This window comes from Callionymus lyra, chromosome 6 (assembly GCF_982586985.1).
Source record: "Callionymus lyra chromosome 6, fCalLyr1.hap1.1, whole genome shotgun sequence".
Classification (NCBI taxonomy): domain Eukaryota; kingdom Metazoa; phylum Chordata; class Actinopteri; order Syngnathiformes; family Callionymidae; genus Callionymus; species Callionymus lyra.
Genome location: NC_141823.1, coordinates 13,329,998 through 13,356,611, shown reverse-complemented (window position 1 = coordinate 13,356,611; position 26,614 = coordinate 13,329,998). Strand labels below are relative to the sequence as shown.

Here is a 26,614-nt window from a genome sequence, read left to right as displayed (position 1 = left end):
ATAACACAACTTCATAAGTATTCAAAATCTAAGTAATAGGTGGAGGTCGTTCACCTTGAACACAAGGGATACCCCAAACACATTTGCTTGGGGGCCTTTGGGTCACCTTGACCCAGAGACAACACAAGGCTTAAAACATTCTCTCATAGACATCTTGTTGGTCAATGTTAATTTTGACATATTTTAGTAGATTCTTAGCATGTTATTTATGTCAATAGGCAGTTTTCATTAAAAAAAACCCCCATATTTTTAATTAGTTAATTTCGTTTTCATTAGTGTTTTCAATAAAAAAATAGATCTAGTAGTAGTAGTTATTGTCTTGTTATGAATGGTAGTATTTTTTTTAATCATTTATATTTTTTAAATGATACCTATTTCTTATAAGTATTTTATTAACTTTGTTTAGTGTGTTATTGTCATTATTATTATATTGTTATTATGATCATTATTTGTTATTGTTTTTACTATGCAACACTAACCACACACCTACCATGTTGTTGTGAATGTGTGATGCTGACTCTGTACGCCAGCTTGAGTTCCTGAGGAACATCATGAGTGATAATATCATAGGATACTTGTCCTAAAATGTAACTTGACATTAAAGCTACAATAAGTAACTTTGGGCATTATTATTTATTCCTCAGTTCCTGTAATGATTACTTAGATTTTGAATACTCATGAAGTTGTGTTATCTCAGGGTCAAGGTGACCCGAAGGGCCACGACAAACGTGTTTGTGGTATCCCTTGTGTTGCCTCAGATTGTTTTCAGGTCACTTGACCCTAAGATAACACAAGGGTTAATATTGTGCAGATTTTTTAAACATTATAGTAGTTTGGTCTCATAAATATTGGTATAATATAAGTTATATATACAATTATTAAAGGATGCATCATCTGTTACATCCTTCCTGATGTTATCTCCTGATTGAATTTCCTCATTTCCAACCATGAATCTATGATTCATCATAAGTAATTTAAATAATCTTCTCCTTTATATTACTGTGATATATATGTCCGGAAATTAAATTCATATTTTTGAACTCAATAGTTATTATTATTCTTATTAATGTTTTACTTGATTATAAAATGGTTTAAAATATATTTTTTTGCTCAAACCACAGTTAGATTTTTTTTTACAAGTCAGGTTTCAATATTTCTATTTATACATAAACATACCTGGTTATTTTTAAGACGAGATATCAAATGTATAATAAATAAAATACAGTATTTTATGATGCATTTTGATCCATTGGTGAAACGTTTCTGATGCGTCATAAGAAATAGATCAACTTGTGCCCTAGTTTTGAGTTCACCTGTCATTATTGTTGGTACATCTGGTTCTTAACATTGACGTCTATGAACACAAACAACACCACCATTTTAACAAGAGTACATGTTTCTGAATTACATCAACAGCTTCTGTGTTTATGGGAATAACGATGGCAACAGCGAGCACAGAAACATCATCTTCTTCTTATGAAGACGGTCGACAAGTCAGCAGCTGCTGCATTCATGTTTCTATTCACCAAGCGTGTCGCTGATATCTCTCAGGGATGTATGGACACATCGTGTCACAACACGACCATTCTATACATTCGTTTTATCCTTCTATCTCTTGTCTTTTATGCATTCGTTTACTTGTTGATTATTCCCACACCAAGAGGTTAACCGCCAGGTTTCCGACTCAATCAATGTAGGGTTAAAAATACAGTCCCGGGGCAATGAGATGATTTGAAAATAAATGGACTGGATGCAGCAGCGATTCACATCTCAGTCTCAGTATGTTGCATCTGATACTTGATAATATATAGTAGATGTTGGAGAGTCTTGTGACCACCAGACTACTCTGTTTTCATAGTAGTTTTCACAGAGTTATCATATAAAGTACTGAGAGACTGAGAAGGGGAACTAATGTAAAACTCAAACACTTCTCACTGACATGCTTTAAATGTTGAATCTTCCTCTCCAAGATGAAGTAAGTCTCTCATCATGATGATGTTTGGAACCTTTTACTTTATAAAGTTCTCCCCCGTCTGAAATCTGGGCGAACGAGAGGTTACGAGAGCAGACTCCATTATGATGTAAGAATTGCTTCGCTCCTCCTCCATCCAGTTGTAATCACACCACGCTTTGTTCATACAACGAGTTCCTCTTTGAGGTAGAGACTTCCGGGATTGATGACATGCAGTGAAGGACCTTGATGTTTTACCGACCAAAACCGAGTGGACTTTTCAGTGGGCGGGGCTTAAGATCATTTTCTAATGTAAATATTTATATGAGAAGATAGTTTTGTACAAACAGTCACACACTGATGATATAATAGAGTCCAGCATCTATATTAGACACACTTTAATCAACACATTAGTTGACCATGGACATGTTTTTTTGTTTAGAAATCAAGACAACACGCACATAAAATGGTCGACCACACACTTATAGGGTTGGATATCTTGTGTCAAGGCTTCGAAGGTTTATATTTGGATTCCAAGCTTCGACAGCCAGTCAGCGAACCAGTACAAGAAGCGTCGAGCAGGGATGGTGAATATCCTACACTTTTTTGACCTGCTTCTAAAAAGAACCTGAATCAAGAATCGAAATTGGGATCATTCAAATTCAAACAATAACCGCCACCCCCCTACATTAAAAAACACACAACAAAATACCATTTAAACATTGTAAACACAAGACACAAAGCATTCAATTTGTTAGGAGTCAAAAATAAAGTCCAGGAAAGGCTGCCATATCCAGTGCTTTTCCTGTCCCTTCATAGTGAATCGCCTCCATGTAAAGGGTCTTGGAAAGTTCCATAAGACACAAATAAAAACTGGGAGGGACTTCTTTGTTCCAACTCTGAAGAATATGTTATTTTGCTGAGTCCATTCCATACAAAATTGCCATTGTCTTAGAAGTTTCACTTTTGTTGTGAGCAACCCAAAATTGCTTTTCCAGGATCAGGAGTTGAATTTTCTGTACCGTCTGGATGTTTGCAAAAAAAAGAATGTGGTTTTACTCAGTAGTTCTGGAGACTGTGTGTGACCTTGTATTGTATCGACTGATCCCTGGAGTTCTCACAGACTTGAGAATGACCAGGAATATAAAACCAGAAACTGACACAACAAGAGCGTTTTTTATCTTGTTTTGTAAACAAATGTTCATGCCTTATGAGGCAATGGCCTCGCAGAGGTTCCACGACATTGTAGTTACACTGTTCTGACACTGGGGGGGCCAGAAGCCACAAACAGCATTTAGTTAGTTTGAGGAAAATGTTGTCAACTGTTGCCAAAAAACATGGTTGGATTTAGTGCAAACCATTCATATCTGCGTCGTGTCTTATATTGTCACCATTTATTTTTTTTGCTGCAGTGATTTCCGGCTTCTGTCTCTGGTCAGAATTACTGAAGGTGATTCAAGCAATTTGCTGTGTCTGGCTCTAGTGTTTGTCGGACAAGGCAATAAAGTCTGCTGTGATATGAGCTCATAAAGTAATGCCTCTCAATTACATTACGTGATTTTCACAAGCTTGTAAGATGTTGACGCGACAGCTAAAAAGAAAAAGTGCCATCACTGTATTTTATAAAAAGGGGTTCCAAACAAGAACTGAGATCTGATTTATTCAAGATGACCAGTGGGGTGACAGTGCAGGAGTGAGCAGCTGGTCTGGAAGTGAGGTCGACGGGGTTATGACTGCACTTGGCCTGAGTTACCTGGACTTCTTCTACTGTATTAATATGCATAGACGTCCAGAGAGTCGGAACCTTGAAACTTTCTGATCGCATTTTTTCGGCATGAACATTAATCTACTTTAAGCGTTTTTGCGGGCCCCATAAAATGACTTGATGACCCAGATTTGGCAAATGATTTATTTGCATCTTGTTAGCGATGCACAGCATAACTAGACTACTCAGACATTGCTTGGTTTGGTTCATTACATGTTTAAATGTTACATATGATGGAAGTAAAATGACACATTTGCACGGTTTCATGGCAACTGAGATTCAGCTACATTTGGTGAGTAAAGAGCAATTCAGGAATGATTCACTTCAAGTTAAAAGTCACTTAAATAAACTGATAAACTGAAGCTAACACTGGTATTATTCTAAAAGAATATGTAATACAAATCAAGTTGCCAATTTAAATTGTTTACCGAGCTAAGATATAGTATATTTTAGTTTGAAATGCCCCCCCCAGGTTTAACTTAAATGTCAGCGAAATCAAAAATTAACGAAATTCAAAATAAAATAATTGGGTATTTTTTCTTAATATTATTTTTTTCTAGATATGCAGGAGTCTAAAGAATATGAGGAGTCTTGGGTTTATTTTTTAATACCTTTTTAAAAACGCACTTTTATAAACTCTCAACTGGATTAATTGATGGGTTTCTACCTTCTTTTGATCATTTATTGTGTTTTACCTCAATATTTTCATATCTTAAATTTTCATGTAAATTGAATTGATTGTTTTTCTTTATATTGTTTTACTATTTTGCATTTTCTAAAGTACTGTACTCTAGGGCTGTGTATTGGCAAGAATCTGTCGATACGATGCGTATCATGTTACGATGCGTATCACGATACGCATAAAGTGCGATACTGTAGGAAAAAACCATATATTGTTTCTTTTGAAAGAACAACACTTTTTCTGGCTTTAACAACAAACCAATGCGCAAATACTTTCTCTAATCAAATGTGAAAGTGCTTCTCAAAAAATGTAAACAAAATGCAAAATGAACAGATTAACATTATTAGACAACGTGGAGCATTGTGCAGTATCTATCAGTTTAATTTTTAAACTTTAAACTTTGTTCTAAATCCAAAATGAGTCCAAACCTCAGCTTTAAAATCTGCTGGAGCCTGGTGTGTCCTTTATTTTTTTTTTTAACTCATTGCTGCCATTTTGCCAATGTTCTTGTTACTTAGGCATGAAGGAAATGATAAATGTTGCTAACCAGTGGCCGGAGGCTGAATTGCAGCACACAAATGAATAAACGTTGCAAATATTGGAGAGTTAATTGTACAATAAAACGTCGAATGATTGTCTTTTATTCACACACTATTAAAATATAAAACATAAAATAACTTTGAATTAAAATATAGGGAATAAAAATATAGCGATATATCATTATATCTATATTTTCTTCCACCATATGTTTTACATCTTCCTCGAGCAAAGACTTTGGCCTTGTTCCAGTCATCATCATCCATCTTCTTCTGAAAGCATTTTTCAAGGATATTCTTCTCATTTCACTTGCAAATGTCCTTTGTTTAAACCACTGTCCAACTACAGGTTATTGTCGGAGATCGTTGGGAAATGATCACTCGATGATCGCTGTCGCTGATGTTGAAAACGTCCAGTCAAGGAGGTTGTTTTGTTCATCAGCAGTTTTCGCGAGATGCCATCATTTCCCGATAATGACACGTATTATTTTCAGGTCTTTTCAGCTCGGTGTCGGCTCCGATCATTGAGCTCGCTGCACCGTCACTGCAGCTGTGTGAGAAACTACTCTGGAAATGGTTGCTATGGTGAAACCTCAAGGCAAAACACTTGGGCCATGTTTGAGCCAAACGGCTGAACAGTAGCGCGAGGGAAGAATGCGTGATCACACCAGCAACCTCCGTCATTAGAATTCACACTTTTGATATATGGTATCTGAAGCAGACGAGCAAGATATTTTAAAATCTGCATTTTAATATACATTCATGTTATTAAATGGTGCCTTAAGACCTCGGTGTCTGTAGACCTCATCTACTGTTGATGGAGAAACTCATCGAAATATTTCTTTTGATCTAATTTCTCATCTGTTGGTGCAGAAATACTTATTTTTCTTTTGTTCCAGGCAGTAATTACTTGTGATGGTCTGGTGAAGCTTCACAAAGCAGTGTCATGTTGTTTAGCGGTCAGTAGGTGGCGCCATCAGTTTAAAAAAAGATATGGGCTGTGTCACAAATCGCGCACTTCTTCGAGTATGTAATGTATATATATTTATCTATATATATATATATTTATATATATATATATATATGTTTATACTGTGCACTTTTGTTGGTTGTGCAAATGAAGAATTTCATGGTAGGTAGTACCTATGACAATAATAGTTTGAATTGAATCTTGAATTGAGTGCACTGATTTATAGTACACATTAAGATGCACGTACTTGGCTAGTGCGCAAATTTTCGTCAGGGTAGTACTGTCTCAAATCAAACACTGTCGCTACACACTTGTCTGGAAATGACTCGACAACTTCTTTTTCTACTACTTTTTAACGCTGATCGCGCTTTTCGCCAATTGAAACAAGTTATTAAGTTGTGTTTCATTTTGTTATTACTGTTATTAGCTTCTGTTTAGCGTCATCCACGTCACCAAGTTGGCGGTCGTTGAGGGTGGAAAGTGTCCATCGATCAACACTCAATGTTCTGGTTGTTTAAGTTGCACCAATTAAGTGCTCATTACACACAACATTTTCGCACTTGTGGACTCAAAATACAAAGTGTAAGTGCAGAAGAGCGTGATTTTGGACACAGCCATGATGTTTCATAAGAACAGTTTTTCATAACAAATGAAAATAGCGCCTTCTAGTGGACTCTAAAAAAAAATTGCACTGCTTCATGAAGCTTCATCAGACAAAAAATAGTAATTACTACTTGAGAAAACACTGACTATCCAAAAAAACCTTAAGACTTAATTAATATTAATGAATTCCTTCAGTTCTCTTCATTATACTGTATAAATAATTTGAGATGTCGATCTAATAGAAAAAAGAGAATAGGGATGGAGGGAAATGGATTCATGAAATCATCTTGATTTTAATCACCAACTATTCTTGATGGATTCATAAACTTAAAAAATAAATGATTAATTTTCCCTGCCTTGCAGCACAAGTATAAGAAGAATAGCAACATCCTAACAAACTGATAAAAATATTAAAACCCCACAAATTTAAAGTTGTTTAATCGTAAATAAAATCCAAACGTAATGCCATCATGTTTCTAATGAACACATCAGTCACTGCACCTGTAAGTGTCACTTGAAAGTGTTTGAAATGATATCATGAGACACCTACAGATTCACACGTCTAATATAAAACTGACGGGAAGGGTTGTCTGTCTACGCGTGAAAGTGACAACACCAAAGATCTGTCGAGTGAAAGACGTGCGAGAGATAAAAAACAAGAAGAGACGTTGTTTTTCTCAAGCATCATCATCATCATCATCATCATCATCATCATCATCATCATCATAATAAATAATAATTTTTATTTATAAGCCTTTCAGGAGACGCACAGACACCATACAAACAGAGTATAAAACAACATTTAATATATAAAACAAGGAAAATATAAGTGTTACAGTGAAAAGATAAAAGTTTAAACGATGAGTTTTAAGGACACATTGTCTAATATAGATAGATAGATAGATATGTACTTTTCATAAGACATTTCCTTTGATAATCAAAGCATTGTAATGAGTCAAATAGTGATTCTTTAATTCATTATACAAGATCATCTCTTGATACATTTTTTTGAAGCAATATGGCAAAGTTTATTATGAGCAGAATCATTTGAAATGCTGAGTTTCAAGCGCATCCGTTGTCTTTTGTCTTTGAAGGCTGATAGCGGGATGTTTGCTCGACCTAGCAGAGCAGCGTCTCCGTATCTTACCTGCAGGGGTCACGTATGACCCATTTAAGGCCACATTAGCTTCGCAAGTTGATGGACACGGATGGCAACTTGTGCCAAAAGAGCTTTTTTTTTTTAATGTTCTCGATATACCATGTCAAATTATCCTTGATGTATCAAACAAGCCATTGATACGTTATATTTTTCATCACAATTCATCAAAATAATTCTAAAAAATATTTGTTTTTATTGGAAAAACAAAACATTTTTGAGGTTAAAGGCGTTATTAATGCAAAGTGAAAAATGAATGATAATAAAAAGTAAGTAATGATAACAATACTATTGAGTAAAATCCAAAATAGTTTTCTGTAACTTAATTTTTGTATTCAATTTTAATCGTACTTAGTTTTGGCCTGTTTGAATAATGCTAATTCTCCCCTGACTTGATAATTGATTCATTATATAAAGAATCAATTATTCATTGATAAATCTTAAAATAAAAATGTTCAACCATTTGTTCGACATAGTTAGTACATATCAAGTTATAATAATAAAATTCACATTTTTGTTTTGTAAATTTTGACTCTTTATATTTGTGTTATAATTTATCAAAATGTTTAAATAAAGTTTTTTTTCTACATAGATTTATGTAGTTTTTGGGTATATTTGCGTCAAAATGAATCGAAAATTACTTGTAAACATATTTATGTTTTTATTTACATAGATTTATTTTTTATTTTTATTTTTGTAAATAGTGACAATTATAGTACAATATATAGTAAGTAAGTAACAGTGATTTGTAAACTATTTGGGTGTTTATAACATTTAACAACTCATTTTAGTTGTATTTGGTCTCTGCCTGTTCTAATAATGTTAATTAATTTAAATGACATCATAATTATTGGTGTATTTACAATACAAAGTATGAATTATTCATTAAGAAATCTTGTAATAAATGTCTAACTATTGTATCAAGTTATTTAATCGTTTTGTACATTTGACGCATGTTTTGTCACTTTATAGTTGCATTATAGTTATAAAAAATGTTTGTTGTTTTAATTGGATAAAAACAAGAATTAAAACCATAGATTTAAATTTTTGGGGCCGAATGTGTTATTATGTCAAAGTGAAAAATGAAATTGAAATCATGATAATCAATACAATCTATACTATTTTAGTAAAAAGGTTATTTTAATACTCAACAATTCATTATAGTCTGTTGGTTTGTTCATTTTTCTTACTTTCTGAATTTGATTTCTGCCTGTTTTAAAGATGTTTTCATTTGCCGTCATATCATTTGCGGATTCACTGTGTCATTTATCATTAAGTAAGTCATGACATGAAGTATATAACGCATTTCTTCGCCATAGCTGAATATTAAATGATCAAATAAAACTGACTGCAAGGATTGTCTGTCATTTTGCGTCGCATAAAGTCTATCCTGTCGAGACATATTATAATTCACAACCATTTAAGCCTTCTTAGTGCCTCACTTAAGCAGATTTGAGAGAATGAATCAGTCTTTATAGCGTGTAAACTGCAGCATTGACGTGGGTGTTGAAGTAAAAAAAATGGATCAAACGCTGACATACATTCGTGAGGATGAAAGGCTTGAGCTATGGTCTGGCGCCTCCATGTGTCCAAGAGGCGTCACTACACCTCACCAGAGGTCGCACTCTCCCTGCAGGACGTGAGAAGTAAATAAAGCCAGTGTTGCTGCCGGCAAACACACCATCTAGGATGGGGATTAAAAACCCATGAGTGGGGATGGATTTCTGTGAATGGATCCTCAGTGCGTCTACGTCGACGTACGTGGAGCTTTTTAAAAATGATAATCAGTCTGCACTGTTGCCATGGCGACCGGTAGTCCGGGGGTACGTGACGAGGCCGCATGACTCACGGCGACATCGACCGTCACCTTCCCCCCGAAAAAAGGTGCTGATGAGGTCGTGTGTGAGAGACCCTAGTGTTCTGAAAGTGTCGATCGCTTATTGAACGCCGAGACCACCGGCTGATGCCGAGAGGAGGAGGGAGATGATGGTCTGCAGCACCTGACGACAAGACGTCCATGGAACTAATCACTGCCTTGATGCCGGGTCTTGTCAGCTGGGTGTGAAGTTTCTGTGTGCGTCACTGTGTGTGTGTGTGTGTGTGTGTGTGTGTGTGTGTGGGACGACACCTCCGGAGCCGGTGTGAGCAATGTAGGTCATAAGGGTTATTATAGACAACTTGAGTATGTTCCCACGAACTGTGACACTCATGGATTAAGATGCGTCGAGGAAATGAATCATAGAAAATCCATACATTAAAATATATACCCTTTCTTCGGCTGATAACGTGTTTTGACTGAGGCCCTTATTTGAAACACACAAAAAAAACAATTTTAAGACGTAAAGAATGTACGAGGGGTTGCAAATGACTCTCCCGTCAATATGAAGTGTTTGTGCCGCCGTTGCCGTTGGTTACGAGTGTTGTCCAAACAAAAAAAAGGCTGCTGCAGTTTAAACCTCGTCCTGACACTTTAATTATATTGCATTGTGTTCTCGGTCGTTTTCCCTCTTCTGAGAAATATCAATGCATTTTCAAAAATGAACGCAAATGCAGAATATAGAGGTCAAGGTTTTCACCTCCTCACAATCATTACTATATTAATAATAACAATAATAATAATGATAATAATGCGTTCAATTTCTATAGCGCTTTTCATAGAAGATGCATAAACAAAAAAAGATGACATGCATCCAAAGAGAGTTGCTAATAAATATATAAAAAAAAACCACCTGGAGAAGTATAAAATAGAGAGAAAGAGAGAGGGAGAAAAATACATTAAAATATTAATTTACATTATTAATGAACATCTTAAGTTCAAAATGACCATGTTTACTATGATTTTTCAAAAGAAGGTTCAATTCTGATTTAGGTATAATTTTGTCCTCAGGAATTGAACTTGTTTACGTGTGTAGATTTAATGCAGATTAGCGGATTAGAGAAAATGATTTAGATCAGATAAGGAGCAGAGATTGCTGATTTGAATTAAAGAGACTTCAAAATAAAAGTCAAACTAATGTTGACGGCAAGATTATTTTGGGGGGAAAATGATAACAACCACAAATATAATTAAAGTGATAGTTCACCTTATTTTCTACTCATGTCGACTAAGGGTTGGGATTATTTTCGGAGTAATTTGTTCTTTTTTAGAGTTATAGACAAAGATGTTTATTCATTTTAGTGTAGCGATTGGAGCTCAGTTGTCTTTGTCTTCATGTTTGTCCAAAAATACTTAAAAACATCCAAATACCTCCGTACTGCTCGTCTGTAACATCTTGTATTGAAGCCTCGACGAGAGGAATTGTTCCAGAAAAACTCAAAGAAGTCTATATTTTAAGCTTGTTTGTAGCAGAAGTTTAAAGAAGCAACAAGCATTATAGACAGGAAGTACTCTGGGTAAATATAGCAAGTCTATACAGAGCGCATAGAGTCTACTGTCACAATATTTACCTGCAGTACTTCCTGTCACTCTAAGGTAAATAACACTTGAAAGTATGATTTTAACACAGACTGAACACGTTTAAAATCACTGCAAACCAGGAAAATAAACTTTCTTGATTTAGTGAGGATTGTGTGCACACAACACTACATTTTTATCTCGGTAACAGACAGACTAACTCAAATGACCTCCTTGGCAGAGGTAATACAAAAGGACAATTCAGACGCATCTATCAATAATCCAACATTTAAATACTAAGAGCATCTTCAACCTTGAATCGCAAAACTTTACTCTTTTGTCTTCAAGATTAAGTGAGTTAAGCACAGATACTTTTCGTTTCTATTTTTAATTCACACTCGACTTTTAAAAAATCATACTTTATCATGTTATTTAGGAGAACATCGACCTCACAGATCTTTCTTAGAATAACAGTAGCAGAAATAAAAGCTAAAAATAAACCCTAATAATTGAATATTGTGGATTTGTGAACAGCAGAAGCACCAACGTCACCATCTAATTGAATCTTTTCTTTTTGCCCTGTAGGGGGAGCACTTTGGTTTATTGAAGCAGTCAATCTTAACCACTAACTGGGAATTGGGAGCAATGTTATATCCAGCTTGACATTTTCTAATCCAAATCATGTTTTATGCAGACTTCCTGTTGGACCCCGAGACACTGGGATTTGTGTTTGCTCCTAATATTCCGTCCTGAGTGTCTCTGACCTTTTCATTGTCTCATAAGCTGACTTGTGCTCGTATACTTGAGTGAATTATCGGTTATTATCGAAGCTCTTAACCGCACTTTTTCATTTGTTTTCCAGTCCTCGAGCAATCAGGGTTCATTTGAATTCAAGATGAGGATTTCCCCCCCCCTCGGTACTCTCTCATCCATCTCTCGAGAGCCCATGTTATGAAAGGGAGTTCCACTCCTCGACTCCATCTGTGCCGGTTTAGTAATCGACGAAATGACGTTCTTGTTTAGTGGGGATCGAATCATCTTCTCAGATGCAGCAAATTTATGATTTATATCACTGTATTATTTTCCGCTGGTGCACATGACTTTCTTATCTTGGAGCACAACAGATACATGATTTTATGTGGCGCACAAGAGCCTAAAAGCTTCAAAGTAAATGATTTATGAAGTGAAAATGCTCCCACGAATAGAACCCTGTTGTTATTGTAGCTTTGTGTATAAACTGACACCTTCAGTTGGCGATAGATCTGAAGGATTTTTATTTTTTATTCAAGTTTTATCCATTTAAAAATAAATAAAATAAACGCAAACAACCACACACAAACAAATCAATGGAAAAAAATCAATAAATATATGTAATATGAAAATGATAAATCAGAGAGAACACGCAGATAAACTTAAAATAACATTCTTATATATATCACTGCTGTGTAAACAAGGTACATTTTTCCATTTGAATATATATTTCTTCTTGTGTCCTTATTTAATGAGTCAGCAGTTCCATTTCAAACACATAAATGCTGTAAGTGAGTCTTTAGCCATTTCTTCGTAATAGCCTTTTTAGATGCAGCCAAACATATTGGTCATCCTTGTGTATAATACTTGGATTTATTCCCAGATATAACACAGAACTTGTATGCGGAATATTAGACCCCGAGATATTTGCAATGAGTAGAAGCAGATCCTGACAGTATTTGATGATTTCAGCAGATGTGAGCGTGATCTACATTGACAGCTGCACCGTTATATATCATATTTATGATCGTGTTTAATAAAGAATTGAATGACATTTATATCTGATGGTTTAAATTATTCTCTTTTAACCAAAGTCATGATCAGGACAAATCATCACAATTTGTCAAAGAATAATTTAATATAAAAATGTCATTTTAATGAATGATGGAGAAAATACAGTTTTTATGATTCTTCCTATTTAATGGCTTTCTTATAATAGTCTGTATACACACGGCAGATTAGTAGAACTGAAGAACGTATATTAAATGGAAATAGGTGTAAGTAAACTCCAAACACACCGAATTTTATGAAGTGAAAATGAACAAAAGAGGCCAAACGTTAATGGTAAAGTCACAATTAGGAGATCAAAAATAAAAAACCTTTATAGATAGATAGATATATAGAACTTCATTTATCCATCAGGTGGTCTCCTTCAGGAATTTTTTTTTTTCCAAATAACTGCATAGAGTAGATGGTTAGAATGAATAGAATAGAATGTCATGATACTTTAGCTCCACTCCTGCCCCCAAAACTCAGAATTGTACAATTTAATAGCTAAATAGTGTTTAATATTAGTTCAACATGGAACTAAAAAAGATAGATGGATAGGTGGATGGATGGATGGATGGATATATCAAAGGAAATGGATACAAAGCAAAAAGAGGTTTTCAGTATTTGGGACACTAAGCAGCTTAACTTTTTTTTCACTCGTGGGAGCTTGTCATAAAAAGCATGTTTTGATGTGACTTGAAAAAAAAAGTTAACTTTAAAAAAATGTATAATCTGGTTGAACACAGTTTATAGCGTAGACTTCTTTTGGGCTGCAAATGGCCCCGGGGCCTGACTTCGCACATGCATGGTTTAAGAGATATAAAAAAAATTAAAATATATATATATTTTGATATGGACCACTTTGTATCATGATCATGACATACCACAACATCTCTAAGAATAACTTAAAAATGTACTGTCCGACACCTTTCCTCTCCCTTTTGCCCGAAAATTCTCCATCGATGAAATGGCTTTGGAAACGACCGGAGAGAATTGCACCTGATATATATTAGTGGTGTGTCGATGCTATACATGGCAAGACACAGGGGCAACGATACAATATATTTTGATACTTATTTGTAGTATTGTCGAGTACTTGACTCTGGTGTTGCAGAATTTACAGAACACATGACGAACTTGTAACTGCTTTCATTTGTTTTGAAACCAAAATATGTCCAAACATCAGCTTTAAAAATCTGCTGGAGTCGACTGTATCCTCTTGTCCTCAGTCATCCTTGGGATCTTGCCGGATTTCATTCTTTCATTAGCTGCAGACTGCTGCCATCTAGCAGCTAGAAATGTAATTGCAGCAGGAACATTAAGAAGGCTGTGAATATTTGCATGTTAAAAATAAATCGTACACTTTATTGAAGTATTCACTATGAAAGAATGGGAATGGGAATAAAATATTATTTTAAACAAAACTATACAGTGCTGTTTAATATTGATACATTAGCGTGAAAAGAAAAAAATGGTATGGTATTGGTGTGTATCGCTGTATTGATGATTGCTGATTTTCTAAAACCCTCACTACATATATCGTCAAATCTCCCTCCACTGGATGGATAGAAATACTTATTCTTCCGGAATGTAAACAAAGAAATGCAACTGGCATATATGGTGACACATCCTCTAAATCTGTGTCTCATCTCCATGTTCTTGTTGAAGAGAAGATCTCAATTACCTGCTGGCTTCATCCAGCCATTAACTGGATCCTCACGTGTGGGTGGTTTAAGTGAGTCTCTCCAGAGCCATAACTTGTGGCCTTGATCTGGTAATAGTGGTTTTTGAAGCATAATGGACCGTGATTATTGTTTCTCTTGGAGACACATGTGGTCTTGACCGGGGCCCGTCTTGATCTGTCACCAGTGTTTCTGCAGGAAACAACACATGGTGTTATGAGCGGGATCGTCAGGCGGCACGTGTCGGGCATGTGTGATCAAAGCTGCTGTGTTTAGAGGCTGCGAGCTCTGCAGCTGAGCCAGACTGACAGCAGCAGACAGACACGAGCCAGAGATCCTTTCTACTCGTGTTCATGAACCCTTTTTACTGACTACTTTATAGGGCTGTGTACTGGCAAGAATCGGGTGATTCATGTGTGACGATACGATATATTGCAGTAGTTTAGGGACAAGGATATATTGTTTCTTTCAAATAAACACCACTTTGTCTGGCTTTTACAACAAAGAAATTAGCTAAAACTTCTCTCTAATCAAATGCAAACGTGCTTGTAGGAAACAAAAGATTTAAACAATGCACAATGAAAGGCATTAACAGTCTTGAACTGTTGCAATATGCAACATCCTGTATCTGTCAGTGTTTAATTTTTTATCCTTAAACTCTGTTTTAAAACCAAAATGAGTCCAAACATCAGCTTTAAAAGACTCTTTTGCCGTCTTCACTGCCATTTCGCCGACAAAAATTAATAAATTCTGTGAATATTTAAGTGTCAATTGTTAAATAAAACATCGAGCGATTGTCTTTTCTACTCACACTATTGAAATCTAAACCATGAAATAACTTTGAATAAAAAATAAAGGTATTTCAAAGGTAAAATTTTTATTTATTTTTATAAATAAATAGATGTAGGTAAGTATGTAAGTATGTTAAGGTTATTTGTAAAGCACCTTTCTAGACCAGTGTCACAAAGATTTAACAATCAAAAACAATATAAAATACATGCAAATACAAGGTCAAGACAACATAGAGACCCAGAGAGAGTCCCAGAAAATGTTTCTTGAAGGAGTCAGTAGATCATCAAACACAGAGGGAGAGGAAGATCGTTCCAAAGTTTAGGAGCAACAGTCTGGAAGGATTTCTCTCCTCTGGTCCTGAAGCGTGTTGAGGAACCATCAGTAGATTCTGATCCACAGACCTCAGAGCCCGAGCTGGGGTGTAAGGCTGGATCAGATCAGTGATGTAAGGAGGAGTCTGACCATGAATAGATCTGAAAGTAGGAACCAGAATTTTAAAATTGATCCTGAAAGAAACTGGCAGCCAGTGAAGAGATTTAAGGATAGATATACACCTTTGGTACTTAACAATAGGATCTAGGAAAACGGCTCCAAATGGGGGTAAAACACATAATTGCTCAAAAGTTCCTATTAAGCATTCCGAAGAGGAAAACCCATTCTTGGTGAAATCCATTCTCTACTTTTTTTTTTCTATATTCAAGTCTTTCAAGACGTATCTCTCCCTCTTTCAACTACTCTCTCAAGACCAAAGCTTCCAGACTTCAAAGTTGTCCCTGCAGCATCAAATATGAAGCAGCGTGCTGCGCTTACACCCGTCCCTCAGTGGAGGCGCTTGTTCCATTTAACTCCTCTTTCATAACTCCTGCTCATGCGAGAAGCTTCCTTTTGTTTACCGTCCTCAGTCTTTTCACTCCTTCTCCAGACATGGAAACTCCACTTACGGATCCGTGCCAACACCTTATGCCTCATATGATCTACTGTACAATTACATACATCCTTATATTCGAGGTGATTCCCTCTAAACCACAGAGCGTTTATCATCCTCCTATTTTCAAAGTAACAGATCTGGAGGTGCGGAGGAGGAACTTTCTTTTTCTGCCCACAAGAAACATTATCACAAAAGACCTTTTTCACAAGTGTACCATTGTCTGTTGAAGTACTTTATAAATTGTATTATTTCAATGTTTTAAAATCATATTATTAAATTATTTATTCCACTGATTCCTTGAGCAGGGTCGTGTGGAGCTAAACATGGGCAATCCCAGCTACCTCGGGCGAGAGGTGAGGGACACCCGTGAAAAGGTCCGTCTTGGGGGAACACAGAGACACACACTCACACCTATTGACTATTAAAAGTTATTTTCAGTCGACCTCTTTATGTTTTCGAAACTGTGGGAGGAAACTAGAGTTCCCAGAGAAAACCCACGCAAACCCTGGGCAAAACATATGATTACATTTTTCCGTTTTTCTCGTCCAGCGTGTCTTGACACTTATAGGAAATAGTAAATAATCTATTCATGTTGATTGAATCAATCATTTAGCTTTGAATGCAACTGTAGATCTATATACGCCTTGTTCTCCAGTGAGACCTTCTAAATGTTATTTTCCAATCAATAAACTGATAAATATGGAAGATAAATAATAGTTAGCAGGGCGCGCGGTGGCGCAGTGGTTAGCATGATCGCAGCATAGTTTTTGGTCACATGATATTTGATTAAGGATGGGAGACTGTGATGTCGATAAAGTTTTGAGACTTCATTAACAGGGAACACTCACAAGCTTCTATGAACGATTGATAAAATATACGACGATTATCACAATTGTATTCAAAGATAAGTTTACTCTATTTGTAGAGGGTTAAATATGTTTGTAAATTACAAAATAAAAATAGTCTTGGTCGTGTTATTCCTATTTGACAGATTTTAGAGCACCATATACCACATCGTTTCAAGGTCAGGAAGTAAATGCAGATATGAATACATAAGGCTTATTAAGCACACTGTATATTTAAAAATAGAAGGAGTTTAAGTGTGACTTGTGGTCTTAAAAATATGGCAAATAAGGTTGTGTAATTGATCTTATATGTTGGCTATATTTCAGTAGCTATTTGAAGTGGTTTTACGAGAAAAATCTATTTTTTAAAATCTGATAATTACTAGAAGGGCTTTGCTATAATGGGATTAGTTGGTGTTTTAATGAATACATAACCCTCTAGTGGCTATATATCGCAACTGCATGTGACCAATTACGTAATGGTTTTGAGCTCGGACTACACATGTAGAAATAATTGTAAAAATGTACATGTAATTATTTCTTAATTTCCACATTTACTGTCACACTTAAGAAATAGTTATCATTGAAGTGTGAAGTCTGCAGTCGTATATCTGAGGATTCATGTTTGACGTGCAGCAACTAAACAGGTTGTCCTAACATGCATATTTAATAATTCATGGTTAACTCATTTATAATTCAGGTTTAACGTCTACCTGTTATTAAAGTGCTACTGAGCTAAAAGCAGGACAAATCAGTGATCATGCGTCTCGGTTGCTTCAGTAGATCAAGTCTAATGGACCGGTTCCGTGAGCTTCACGCCAGGATTAGTCGGTGGCAAAGTTGAGTTCTACGTGACGAAGGATGTCTTTCAACCTCGGTCATTTCTCGTGAGCGACTCGCTTGTGTGATGAGCTCAGATTCTAAAAGTACATCCAGGGTTGGAGCTTAAGGTGAACTGTTCATCATCCTGATGATGTCATCGGTGGCATTTCCATCGGGTGACATGGGCTTCACATACGGTGCCTAGAATGAATGTTTCAGTGAGAGGAGAAGAAGAAAAGAATCTGATCTCTCGAGACAAAAATGAATCCCGCAGAACAAATATATATGTTTGAGATCAGAATTTTATATTTTAAATATAGACCAGAAAACAATCTGTTGGGTTGTTTCTGCCTCTGTCGTCGGATTTTCTAAACTCAATAAAATCTATTTGATAAACTTGAAATGTAGACTGTGTGTTTTTAAATGCTAATAAAAAATGACCAAAAAATAATCACAAAACTTGAAAGACACTGAGATAGTACATGCCCCTGCCAAGGTCCTCATTTCACAACTACTGTATGTATATACAAAAATAAACATGTCTGTTTGTATATGTGAGTCATAATAATAATAATAATAATAATAATAATAATAATAATAATAATAATATATATATATATATATATATATATATATATATATATATATATATATACTGTATATATATGAGCTCATGAAGCAGTGTCATTATCTTCAGAGTCCACTTGATGGCGGTCTATGCACATCACTACCCTCAATTGGAATGTAAACTGACCACCAGGGGGTCTAACTCTTGACCAGCTGGGGGTCCTTATATGTCCACTAAGCGACCCAACTTTTGTGCGACTACGGTGACAAAATATGTTGTTTTATTTTTACTGATTAGTTATTGGGTTTTGCTATATTTTTGTTGTGAACGTCCACAGTAGTTCTCAGTAGCATCTGAACATACGATAGATAGGCAAGATACACCCCCTATACTCAATTAAATGTTATCCTATTTTTATTGTTTTTCATTAACCTTGTTAGGGGTGTCAAAAATAATAAAAAAAATATATAATATTTACTTGTTGCAATCAGGTTGAAATTGTAATTCCTAAAAAAAATTGAACTAATATGAAAAATATTATAGGATTATATAAATAACCTTGGTGTTCTCTTTACCCTTGACCTTGACCCTGAGGTAACACAAGGGTTAAAACACTTTTTTTCTACTTAGACTTTCCCCACCTGGGCCTTTTGAGGCAATAAGTAAATGGTTCTTTTCTCTCTAATATATCACTTTCTCTGCTTTCCATCACTCACTCAGTCATTCATTCACACACATAATCACACACTGATGGGAGTAGGCTGCAAGGCAGGAGCAATCAGAGTTAAGTGTCTTGCTCAGGGACACAATCACATCCTGAACTTCTTCGCCGCAAGCCAATTCAAACCGTGTTTTTAGATGAATTTCAAGGAAACTTAATTGAATCTTCCTGATTCAAACACTGGATTAGCATCAACAAGGCTGTTAGCGTCGCCTCTTGTGTGTGTTCTTGTTCAGCCGGGGCGTCGGGAAGGCATAAATCGCCCACTTTAAGAGCGTAAATTGGCTCATTCCGAGCACCAGATTTGCTGCTCGATGACTTGAATCGGCTCCTTGTGGATTTTTCTTTTCCCCTCCCGCGGAGGAAGCGGGTCGCTCTGAACTGTCTATAGACGGACCCTCCAGTCACCCTGGGAACACAGGGACCGATGTGTGTTTGCGTTGTGAGGCTGCAGAAGGACGGCGGAAGCAGATGCGTGCGACCATCACAGGGGCGCCCTTGTCTCCCCCATCAGAGTGTTGAATTAAACTCTATTAACACTGGACCGCTCACTCGTATGCTAATGCCCTCTTTTTCCGAGGGAATAAATAAATGATGGCGCAAAGAAAACACATCTGAGTCCTCGCTTCGCATTCCTCGCAGACGCTGTGAGGAAAAGACGGTGCTCTCGGAGCGAGGGGGTGGAAATGTTACTGAAATAGACTGGGATGAAGGAAAAAAAAAGAAAAAAGGGAAGACAAAAGGGGGGGATTGCCTGATTATCTAAGACTCTACCTGATGCTGCCCTGGACGTCTGGCCGGAGATAATGAGATACAGATTGAGGAGAAGAGAGGGAGGAACGGAGGGAGAAGGTGGGATTTAACAGGCAAGAAACGGAGGGAGATTTAGATAGAAGAGGGAGGGAAAGCAGCGCAGAGCAGGAGCAGAGGCGGTCGGATGTTAGCGGAGACTGGTTCACCGTTAACATCCATCTCGTGAGCGGCTGGGTGTGCACGGTAGAGGGGGGGGGACGACTGCAGCTGGATTCTCCGTCGTCGTCGTCGTCCGCTGCCCTGAAGCAAAAAAAAAAAAAAGAAAAAAAACGATGGTGTGGATGGAGGGCTGAGGACGAGCTAGAGATGTGGGATCTCTGATCTGTCGCCTCGTAAGACTCGTGCCGGTGCCGTCGCAGGCCGACAGCCTCGGATTCAGGATGAGCTCCAAGCATTCCTCCGACTGGATCCCCTACAGGTACCGTTTGGGTCGCTGGGTGAACGCGAGAGTCGAAGAAGAGACGGATGCCAGAGGCTTATAGAAGACTTTGCGGCAAGATGACCTTTGCTGAATATTTAAAAAAAAAAAAAAGATAAACCTTGACTTGAATCGACATGAGGGGATTCTTGAAGTGTTTTTTGGATTCTGGAGCATTGACAGCGTTGACTTGAGTTTAGATGGATGATCGCGAAGGGATCATACGAGGCTCACACGCTCATCCAGAACTATTATCAAACTAGTCGGATTGACTCATCGGGTCTGTGTTGTTGTTGATGATGATGTGATGCGACTGTGACAAGAACATCTCTGGACTGAAGTGGTCAGGAGGAGAAGAAAACATGCTTAGAAGATGAAAGTCTTGAAGTCATTTCAAACACTTTGAGAAGGGAGAGAGTAACTTGCCTGATGTTGCATTCTGTTTTTTTTTTTTTAATCTTTGGCAATAACATGATGCAAACACTCAATTATTGCTATTATTTTTCTTTAACAACTGAAATGTTTATTCTTGGTGTTGGTGTTTAAATTATTAATAATTTGTGTCAAAAAAAGATAAATTGGAATCAATTTTTCACGTTTTTACATGTTAAGTTAATGATGAATTCAAACAGTAATCCACAATTTTAAGAGACATATTTATAGAACTGGTGACTCTCCCTAATATAACTGGTCACTCAGACCTGTAGAATGAAGGATTTAGTTTAGAAAAAACTAAGGAAATGCACATATCTTATGAATGAATAAAGTAAAACTGTAATTCAGTTTATCAATCATTTTACTAACCTAATAATTTCAATGATATGATATGATGTAAAGTTAAATTATCTACTGAGCAGAGAATCTTTGTCTTGTTCAAATATTCTATATTATATATGTCAATATTATCTACTTATAAGGGACTATTTCCCCTACGTTTTACTTCAACCTTCACCTGGTATTAATGAGTACTAACTACTACTAGTAGAAGCAGTGGCATTATTTTCAGAGTCCACTAGATGGCGGTCCCTGCACTATTTACCTTTGTTTTCAACAACTGTTCTAGTGAAACATCACATTATTTTTAAACTGATGGCGCCACCTACTGACCTCTAAACAACATGACACTGTTTCATTAAGCTTCATCAGACCATCACTAGTATTCACTAGGGCTGCAGCAATACTCGACTCTTACGATGCGATATTTACAATATTTACACAACAATACGATTGGATTCATTGCGATACATTTTAATACACTGACTTCATTGTCTCATAGATATTTATAGAATGTTGAGGTTTTTAATCGAATCCCATGATAAAATATTTAAAATAAAACCAGCAGTTATACAGTTAATAGAAATGTTGGATGAAAAGAAGACGTTCTGATGCAAAAGTACACAGACTTTTCATTATTTTTATTTATGCTCAAATTAAACTATTGTGAATGTTCTCCAATACAACAAGTACAACAATGTTATACATACACCGTGTTTATTGCGCTATAACAGTTTAAAATGTTTGATATATATAGTGCGACTTTGTGAGGCTTCACTTTAATAATGCTCACTAAGTAAGTAATTTAGTAAGTAAGTAATTTGTAATTTGTATAGCACTTTTCCAGACCAGGGTCACAAAGCGCTTAAACAATCAAAACAATATTCAATAAAGTATATACTTTAAAGGTCAAGATAAAACTGATAACACAACAGGAGTTCCATAATATCAAGGAAAAGCCTGAACAAATAGAAACGTCTTGTTGATGTTTCTTAAAGGAGTCAGTAGATCCATCAAGCGCAAAGAGAGAGGAAGATCGTTCCAAAGCTTAGGATTCTGATCCACAGACCTCAGAGCCCGAGCTGGGGTGTAAGGCTGGATCAGATCAGTGATGTAAGGAGGAGTCTGACCATGAATAGTTCTGAAAGTAAGAACCAGAATTTTAAAGTCGATCCTGAAAGAAACTGGAAGCCAGTGAAGAGTTTTAAGGATCGGAGAAATGTGAGTTCTGAATCAACTGCAGGCGAGACAGATCCTTCTTGTTAAGACATGAAAATAAACTGTTAGAATAGTCCAGACGAGAAGAAACAAACGCATGGATTACAAGCTCAAGATCATGTTCCAACAACATTTTCCCAAGTTTAGAGATTTTTCTTAGTTGAAGGAAACAGTTTCTGGTCAGTTTTCTGCAGTGTTGAACAAGAGACATGTCTTTATCAAATACAACACCCAGGTTTCTCAGGCTCATGGTGACTCTGGGAGTAATACCATGGTGAATTACAGAGTAGTACTACAGTAACTCATGGAGTAATACCGAGGTATTAGTCTGGGAGTCACTGTAGTGATTTACAGACTAGTAATACAGTGACACATGAAGTAGTACTACACTGACTCACTGAGTGATACTACGTGACTCGCGGAGTAAAACCATGGTTAATTAAAGAGTTGTACTTTGGTGACTCCTGGATTAATACTACAGTGACTCAGAGTAATACGAAAGTGACTCGCAGAGTAATACCATGGTGAATTACAGAGTAATACTATAGTGACTCGCGGATTAATACCATGGTTAATTACATAGTAGTACTTTGGTGACTCGTGCAGTAATACTACAGTGACTCACAGAGTATTACTATACTTTAGCAGGCAACTCGTGTAGTAATACCATGGTGGATTACATAGTAGTACTCAGATGCCTCACAGAGTAATCCTACGGTGACTCACCAAGTAATACTATGGTGACTTGCGGAGTAATACAGGTGAATTACAGAGTAATACTACAGTGACTCCAAAGTAATACCATGGTGAATTACAGAGTAGTACTATGGTGACTCACAGAGTAATACTACGATGATTTAGATTAATCCTACGGTGACTCACAGAGTAATACTACGGTGACTTGCCGAGTAATACCTACTGAATTACAGAGTAATACTACGGTGACTCATTGATTAATACTACGGTTCTGCTCAAATAATAAGAAAAGGTAACCTGTGGTGAGTGGAAGATAAATGTGTATACGTTTCAAACTGAGATTCGAATTCAAGATGTTAAGAGGTATAAATAATTGTTGGGTTTTAGTTTAGCAAATACACTGTAGTACATGTTGAATAAGTAAAACATTGAATAGTAGTTTAGTCTTTTGAATGACTGCCAAATAAATTGAGAAAATCATATAAAAAAAACAATCGAGTACAAACCTCATGTGTGATGTTTGTCAATAAAGACGTCATCATCAATTATTAGTTATTATAGACACAGAGTAATTCAACGTGGAGTCCAGAGAGTCTGGTCTAAACCTCCGCGTTTCATTTGTTACATTCATTATTTAAGGTTTGAACGATATCTTCATAGAAAGTCTGAATCAGTCGCTGACCCTCGGCTGCTATAGTTTAACATCCAATCGTATAATAATCAAGTCACGGGTCGAGCTGGAAAGTCTAATTCTTGGCAGTTTTTCCTCCCACCGCGACTGCGAGTCTGCTCGGTATTATCGAGCTATCTGACCTCCATGGCAACTGCTCTCCGTGCGTATGTCATTATCCTCCTGTTTGATGGCAATTACATACGTCTCATAATGACGGCAGATGTCAAGAGCTTTGTTTACACAGGAGGTGGGAGGTAATCGTGTTTTTATTGAATCCGTGTGGGCTGGTGTTGTCAAACTGGAGTGAAAAGTAGCCGGTTTGATTGTGTTTTTTTTGTCTCACAGATTGAACGTTCCATATGGATTTGATTATCGTGGATAAAGGTTCTTAGGCGAGCGATAATACGACAAATGAATCGAGGTAATGAGAGAAACAAAGTCACGATCGGTTCATAACTGCAGATGATGGAGTCAGGAGGGTGGTTTATTTTTTTTTTTAACTTCAAGAGCTGTTCTGGGATCAGAACCTGCGAGTGGTCACGACGATAGTCATGTCAGATGTTAGTGAAATGTGTTTCGGATCAGATAAAAAATGATTGGTCACAGCGGGAACATGTCAGATGATGTTATTTAGAGTAAAAGCAGTGTTTTCCTTTCAACTCTCAATGGATGACAAGTCAAAGGAGGAATTCGCTCCAAGATGTTTTTATTGAACAACAAACATGTTGAATGCTGAGGATGGCTTTCAATATTTTAATTTTTGTTCATGTTGAAACACGTCGGATTGCTTCAGTGTCTCTGATATCTCTGGACCATCATTTGCCTTTTTTTTAAAAAAATAATTGAATCTTTGGAAAAAGGGCTTAAGCAATTAAAAATAATCTCCAACCACTATTATCTTTGAACCTTATTTTTTAAATAATCAACTCACGGAAATGAAAAGGCCAAATATTTCAAACACTAGATTGATCTTCAACTCTTTGAAACTTTAATTCAAGCTAATCCTCTACCCCTGGGCTCTCCACCTGTGCGTGCATGTATATATATGTTAGAAAGTCAAGAATTAATGTTTAATAATATGTTATAATATAAGCTTTTGCAAATATTCCTTATTGTATTGGAGGGAATTTGCTACCACGTCAATTTGAGAATATCACATTTTATCGAATTATTTTGTGGTTCTGAAATTAAAAAATGTTATGCTTGAGGTATTGATGAATAATTATTTATTAAAAATATAAGTAAGTATATAAGTGCAATTATTTTAAAATGTTATGATATTCTTTTGCATCATAGTTATTTATCTTCATATTTTTATATATATACTTTTTTAATTATTATATTATCATGATTACAATGTGTTTATTGGAACAGAAAATTAGAATTCTCTTCGGTATCTCATTCATTTATTCATTTTTCTTTTACCGCTTAATCCCTTATGGGGTTGAGGGGTGCTTTATCCTATCCTAGTGTCTTCGGGTTCAAGGCGGGGGACACCCTGGACAGGACGCCAGTCTGTCACGGGGCACACAACCATTCACACACACACTCATAGCTATCGACCATTTCCCCATCAACCTGTGTATGTTTTCGGACTGTGGGAGGAAACTGGAGTACCCGGAGTAAACCCACGCAACATGGGGTGAACATACAAACTCCACACAGAAAAGGTCACAGGTTGGCTCCCTCCCGACCCGGAAGCGAACTGGCGACCTTCATGGAAGTGAAAATAAACTTCTTTTAATTTTTAGAATGAAACCTTGTCAACAACACAAGGGATACCTCAAACACATTTGTGTTTTGGTGCCTTCGGGTCACCTTGACCCTGAGATTAACACAAGGGTTCAAAACTTGCTGTGGGTCTTAGAAGATGACTCGTCTCTGGCTTCTCTCCACTCGATTTAAACGGTAAGCTTCTCTGATATTCCGGGCGCCGGCGACCCGTCACAGTCGCTCTGCCACGCGACCTGACAACACCATCGTTCAGACGTGTCAGCAGTGATTTAAAGTCGTGCCACTTACACCACGACTCGGGGCTAAACTGCAAAACGCAAACAAACCAGTTTGTCACGTCCCTTTTAAATGAATACCAAGCGTGGCTAATGAGAAGCATTAACATATATCCATCATCGTTGTGTGACTTTCATTATCTTGACTTCACTTTTTCGCTCATTGGTTCGTTCGTCAAAGTTTGGAACATTAATTGACTAAACAACTATTAGTTCAAGAAGCAGCACGATTGTTGGCCTTTGTTCTTCTGCTGCTTCTTGTAGTGGAAATTAAAATATTGATTATGTTTTTCTAGTTAGTTTGGTTACGTGGGCGGACAATCATTTTGGTTCAGCTGTTTTATTGGGAACATCAGTTACAGTTCCTCTTCAGGCTAATTGTTCCCTAATTAGAAAAAACAATTATTGTCTGATTGCTGAAGGCATTCTACTGTTTCTCTCTCATAGCCTCTTCTACTCTTTCTTCTATTCCTTTTTTTCTCCATTCACTTGACTGGGAAAAATCTTACATTTTACATTTTACATCTTACATTCATAAAAATACCATTAATTCTACTAGTAATTCTACTACTATGTCTACTACTTATACTTTTACAACTAATTCCACTTTTACTACTAAGTCTACTTATAATTGTACTACTAATTATACTAACAATCATACTGCTTTTACTAATTATACTACTTCTACTACTACTACTTCTACTACTTCTTTTTCTATGAAATACTACTTCTACTACTTATTCTACTTCTGCTGCTTATTTTACTTCTATTACTTCTTATACTTCCACTACTACTTCT

At 36.4% G+C, this 26,614-nt stretch overlaps 2 protein-coding genes across 4 annotated transcripts in view; one reads left to right on the top strand and one right to left on the bottom strand.

The window, feature by feature from the left end:
• lmo1 (LIM domain only 1) overlaps positions 1-26,614 on the bottom strand; it is a 138,559-nt gene that overhangs the window by 21,140 nt on the left and 90,805 nt on the right. The window lies entirely within an intron of this gene.
• Positions 1-26,614, top strand: part of tub (TUB bipartite transcription factor) — a 50,502-nt gene that overhangs the window by 2,755 nt on the left and 21,133 nt on the right. Inside the window, exon 1 of one of the 3 annotated variants that reach the window (XM_087793720.1) lies at positions 19,864-20,446. The exons of the other annotated variants lie outside the window; for them this stretch is intronic. Within the exon in view, the coding sequence (XP_087649846.1) occupies positions 20,409-20,446 (38 nt within the window). The 5' untranslated portion in view covers positions 19,864-20,408. Of the gene's footprint in view, positions 1-19,863; positions 20,447-26,614 lie in introns of those variants that run through there. 3 annotated transcript variants of the gene reach the window in all.